At 51.2% G+C, this 6,000-nt stretch overlaps 1 protein-coding gene across 8 annotated transcripts in view; it reads right to left on the bottom strand.

Moving 5' to 3' along the window:
• LOC126571088 (fibronectin type-III domain-containing protein 3A) overlaps positions 1-6,000 on the bottom strand; it is a 45,458-nt gene that overhangs the window by 10,473 nt on the left and 28,985 nt on the right. For all 8 annotated transcript variants that reach the window (XM_050229341.1, XM_050229343.1, XM_050229344.1 and 5 more), the window contains exon 3: positions 4,725-4,912. In XM_050229341.1, coding sequence (XP_050085298.1) covers positions 4,725-4,912 — 188 coding nt within the window. The remainder of the gene's footprint in view (positions 1-4,724; positions 4,913-6,000) is intronic.

Raw genomic sequence — 6,000 nt, 5'->3', positions numbered from 1 at the left:
ATAACGGCCACGACGACGACGACAACAACAACAGAGACAGCGCAACAGGCGGTAAACGCACTAGGTACAGGTCCCGGTTTTTTTCCCCGGTTGGTTGCTGGCGATGCCGGCGGCACCTGCTTACGTGGCGCGCGCGCGCTCGCTCGTCAGTGTTGATGGCATTTTGTTTCGGGACCGCGGGACCGGTAGCTGCAGACCCAAAACATCAACAAATAGACGATTATGGCGCCTTGCGGCCGCGTGATTGTCGTCTGTAAGATATGTGTGGTGTTTGGGTTGGTGCGAGCGACACAAAGAAACACACGCAAGCACACAGGAAGTGACATTCCTTTTTTTTTTACAACCATCTCCACGAGCACGACCAGTCCGGGTGCTGGTGGGGGGTGCGTCGTGCAAAAAAAGGAAAAGACGCTTTTTGACCACTCACGATAATAAACAACATCTCTTGCGTCGTCGTAGACGCCGTTGCTTTATTGCTTGCTTTACTTGATGATATGTTTTGGGGATTAGCTTGGTTCCTTGGATTGTCGATATTTACTCGCTCTTTCTCTCTCTCTCTTTCTCAAGCTCGTTTCGAAAAGAAGCCAAATCCAAGATAGCGTCTACAGCAAACCCCTCCTACTCGGATGTCATACGCTTCCGGTTGCTTCTTATCAAATTAGATACCAAAAATAGCATCTAGCATAGCGCCTACGCGACCGTTGCCTGGACATACAGTGCAGATACTCCTAGTTTTTTTAGGTTGACACCAATTTCGGGTACATTCTTTTGCGGTAGAAAGTACTTAAAGCCTATCTGTTGCTTTCTCGTACGATTACGAACTTCGTTTCGTCGCACCAAATGTGCCATGTTTCTAGTGCCTACATCACCGATGAATTGTTGAATATGACCGATTGGTCAAAGTGTCACGGTTGTCCACTTCCCATCTGACGAAACAACCCGCCATTTGCCACAATTTGCACACGCCCACCAAACCGGGGGGGACTTCAACGATCCTCCCGTACAACGTGCATAATCACGCGAATTGCGCAATAAAAGAGAGCGAGAGAGGAAAACCTGGAAAACTATTTAATTTTTTGACAAAAATGGTATTCCGCGTCGGACTGTTGAGCACAACACGGCGGCGAGGACGCTGGGACGTGCAAATTAGTTCTAGTGGAACGCAACAGGGGAAAGGAGGTAACTAGATGAGAGTTTTCGGTTCCCTCCCAACCCCAAAAAAGACCACTTCAAAGCGGTTGCTAAACAGTAAAGTATTTGTGGCGAGTTTATAAACGCACACACGCTGGTGTATACAAAAAAAAAGAGCGACAACAGGCTCCACCCAACCAGCACCAAGCGAAACTAATAGTTCCACCGCCACCAGCGCCAGTTCCTGTGCGTAGCCCGCCATCGCTTTGAATCCGAGGATCCGGCCAACCAACGAACCGCCGCTCGCGACACATTTGCTGTCCACGTGAAATTGCGCCCAATGACGTTGCATTTTTTTTTACGTGCTACCGGCAGCAGAGGAACCAGTCGGGGAGGAGGGGAAGAGGACAGTGGTTTTGGTGTCTAATTTTTATTTCAAATCGATTGTCTAAACCCTCACTAAAGGGTGAATGGCGCGCAGAAGAAGGTGTCGAAAGTTTCGCTTCACGGACGATGGCGCCCTTTTGTGTACACGGTGGTGGTGGTGGTGGTGGTGTGCTGGAGTGTCGGTTTGTTGTGCAATTTTACCAAACCCCCAAATTTACCCACCCCTCTCCGCATTCGAAAAAAAAGCATGCTTTTTGGGGAACTCGCATCTGTCTCTCTCCCTCTCAGGTGCGTGCTGGTGATGATCTTCCATCCGCATCATCTAACCGCGAATAACAATTGGCCAGGGAGAGAGAGAGAGAGAGAGAGAGAGAGAGAGAGAGAGAGAGAGAGGCAGAGCGAGGTTATTGGCCGGATATGGTTCAGGTGGTGGTCGGGTATGGCAGGAAGGGGGGTGGTTGTTGTTGCAAAAACCGCGTCAACCGACCCAAAACTACTATCGAGCCACATGTTGTGTAGGGATGGATCCGGTTCGAATGGCGACATTCAGGTGCTCGCCCCCCCCCCTTTGCACCACCAAAAAATAGGAGGTATAGTGCACTACTTCCACCTTCCTGCTCTTCGAGGTACGACCAACGGTGCCACTGATGGTGTGCGCCACGGTGAATTAACATTTTTCGAAAAACAAACAAATGTGGTATCCATCCCCCTTCCCAAAAAAGCACCACAGTCACCAAAATTAAGGCGATCGTTACTATGATTAATGTGCTGCGCATTTGTTCGTTTTGCAAGCAACAGCAGCAGTAGGCACTGCGGAGAAGCGTTCGAACGAGTGCGATCCGTTTGCGAGCGACCTTGTGTGTGGCCATCCAAAATGCACTTTTGGTCCCCTTGCCTCTGCGCCCTGCCACCAGAGTTAGCTAATGCTGCGCAATAGCGCTCCCTGCTATGGAAATACACAGGGAGACACAGACAGACACAGGTGCGTTGATGTGTTTTGCACGAGGCCAGTTCCGATTTTTTGTTTGTTGAACTTTGGTGGGTTTTTGGGTTTGCTGTGCAACCGGATTATATGTATGCCATCAGTAACCTTGCATACCCCGTCTCTCTTTTGTCTCCACCCCATGATTAGGCGCCACCTCCTGGCATCGACACCGGATCTCTGTGAAGGCCCCACATCAGAGGGCGCAACGAGACGACGAGATGGATGGACGGATGAGGCTTTTTGACATTTTAACATTTTCACATTGTGACATTTCGTAAGCTGGGCGGCTGGAAAGGGAGATAGTGAAAGGCATAATGATGATGCTGCTGCTGCTGCTGCCACTACCACCACCAGCAGTAGTAGCGCGCAACCTCTGCCATTTCAGAGGAGATCTCTTCTCCGAACAAGAGACAGAGAGATAGAGAGAAGAGGGTGTCACAGCTGCACGCTACGTGGCGCCTTTGCCTCTGCGAATCGCGCCCTTTTCTAATGGCTACGTGGCCTTAAAAGAGGTTAGACTTCAATGCTTGGGACACCAGCACAACCACCAGCAACAGCCAGGCCTACTGTGTCAATCATTGTTTTGTTGCAAAGGCAACCAACCAACCAACGGCCAACTATGGACCGTGTGGACTCCAACTTGTCGATGATAATTGTCCACTTTTCTAACTGTACACTCAGTGCGCGCCGCTTTATCACAACCTTATGGAACGGCACCGGTGGGTGGTGGTGGAAGGCTTTGGTGTACAATCCGGAACACTCGGGGAACCGACACACTATACTGACGGGTGGTATGAAGGCTTAACGATCGAGTGATCGTGTGCATGAGTGCGCGCGCTCGGGCCTTGTGCTCGCCGCCTCATGCGCGTCGCTTCATAATCATAATCTGATCAAATCCGGAAGCAACACTTCCTCCTCGCGTGGACGGTGGACTTGATGGTGGGCTGGAGAGATGCGCCGTCGTCTTCCTCGATGGAACCGGAGCCGGAGCCGGAGCTGGAGCCGGATGTTGAATGTGTGTTACGGATGGATCAGAGAGATCGCATCGTGGAGATCGCAGGCAGCCAGCGCACACTCGCTCTCTCTCTCTCTCTCTGTCTCTATCGGTGACGACCTCACGTGGCATTCCGTGACCACCAATTTATGGTCGCGAGCGCGTAACGACAACATGCACCAACAACAACAACAAGACAAAGGCGAAACCTGCACCTCACCGCCAACCGCATAACACGCCGGTGTGGTGATCATAAAACGATACTTTTTATCCCATTTTTATGGCCAATTTTAACAGACCACTACGTCCGTCTCTACATCCCCACCAAAGGGACGGTTAATTATCTCCCAGGGCACACTGACCAGGAAGTGCTGACCATGCAGTTGCTGCTACTGCGTTTACTGCTGCGATACACAGCAGCAGCACTTTCAGCTGGCAAATATCTATCCATCAGCGAGGTTTTCGCACAACAGACACACACACAATCGCGAGCACACGTACAAATAATAGGCAGACGACGAGGATGTGCAGTCGGTTCTAAATATAGCAAAAGCACAAGTATCCAACCCTCACGTCTGCTGCTGCTGTTGGGCAGAATAATAATAATAATTTACCGGTTAATGCTCATCCAGCAGCACCGGAGCATGAGGTTGTTGGAACGAAAACGCCACCCCCCCCCCCCCCCCCCCACACCCCCAAAACGCGCGCGCCCAGTCAATCTTTTTCGAGGACTTTGTTGCATTTGCTATCGCTTTTCACTCCAGAATTTGGCCGCGCGACCGTGGCCGCTCGCCGATCGAGCAAGATAAACAACTTTTTCTGCCAATCAAACGTGCACTGCCTTGCAGCATCAGCAGCGGCAACATGACACCATCACCGGTTGCCGGTGCTGAATCATAAACTTGCTGAACGAATTCCTGGGAAAACCTGGCGGCGTAAAACGTGCCACAGATTAGCATCCATCGAGAGCATTCGACGAATGGAGAGACACACAAGCGCACGCCATGGCAGGGCGCATTCCAAACGAAAAAGTGTGAATTTCCCCGGTGATAAGCTGACGGTGCTACAGCCCCTGATGACCGAGTTGTTGTTGACCGGAGTCGTTAACGGCTTCCATAGTAGAGCGCAGCGCATCATTTAACAATTCGTTGTATTGCTCCCAGCACTCAATACAAAATCGGTAAATTATTAAAAGAAAAAAATGTAGGGACGGAACTCGGTACTTACGAATGGCGGATGAAGGTGATGCTGGACGCCGGCCTGGCCGAGCTGCTGCGGTTGGGTGGAGAGGATCACGTGCCGTAGCGTCCCGTTCTCGTCCACGATCTGCTGCATCATGTGACCGTGTGGAACCTGCATCGGCATCGCCATCGGTGGGGTACCATTCTGCGATACCATCGGTAGCGTGACGGGACCTGTGTAAAGTGTGATCGATAAGAACAAACCGGAACGGAGGGAAAATCCGGAATTAGCTTAGTTGCAAAAAGAGAGAGAGAGAAAAAAAAACCCTCAAGCCTCCAAATACCCCCGTTCGCCAATTGCAGTCATGTCAAGTCAGTTGCAGTCATTTAGCTATTTGTTTTTTGAAGAAAAAAGGGCCTCTGAAAATAAATATCCAATCCTATATCCGATGCGCGGTCGTGAGGCGTTGTGCTCGACTCTCGACTCCGTGACCTGATTTCTCCTGCAGAGAGTGCGCGGCGCGCGCGCGCGCGCGCTGGATGATGAGGTGGCCACAACAGCCAGCATCTGTCTGATGTGCAGCAGTGCGCACTTGACTTGCCACGTCTGCTGCTGCTGCTGTTGCTGCTGAACATCGCAACAGATATTGTTATTTACGTATGCACTTCTTTTTAAAGTCTCCGTCAGCAATCAGGGTGCGCTGCTCTCTCTCCCTGTCTGTCTCTGGGGTTGCTACCAAGAGACTGGTGGTGAAGGAGGTCAGGTTGAAGAAAATAAATAAAATGCGCAGCACCAACCAGACATTCCAGAGGATAAATGGCGGCAGCGATAAACAGCGCGGTCCGTGGTCCTCCCGTGGTGCATGCTTTCGCTGCAAAATATCTCGGTTTCGGCGGTTGATGCCCCCTTGTCACCGTATGGCCGAGGAGCGTGGGGAGTGCCCCGAAAAGGTGGCCCCTATGGAGGCGCCAAAGTTCGGCGAACAGACAGTTGGACTCATTTCGATAGATGGCTGAGTCGTAAAAGGTGATGATGACGATGATGATGGGACAAAGCCATGACCGACGGGGACCGAGGGGCTGTGGGACGCAATCGTTGAAGTCAATCACCTGCTGCTTCTGTCGACACTCCTCTGCTCCTGTCAGCCAGATGCAGCAGCAGTAGCAGCAGCGAGTATCGCACAGTTTTGCGAAAAAAGGATGCTCACGCTCAGTCAAACGATGACGAGCGATGCGAATGAACTTTGCCTGCTGGTCTCATAGAATCAAAAAAAAAAACTGGCCAGACACGCGTGACGCGTTTCTGGCTAGAGAGAGAGAGA

This window comes from Anopheles aquasalis, chromosome 2, assembly GCF_943734665.1.
Source record: "Anopheles aquasalis chromosome 2, idAnoAquaMG_Q_19, whole genome shotgun sequence".
NCBI classification, from domain to species: domain Eukaryota; kingdom Metazoa; phylum Arthropoda; class Insecta; order Diptera; family Culicidae; genus Anopheles; species Anopheles aquasalis.
The sequence above is the reverse complement of the archived record's forward strand: the minus strand, read 5'-3'. Positions and strand labels throughout refer to the sequence as shown.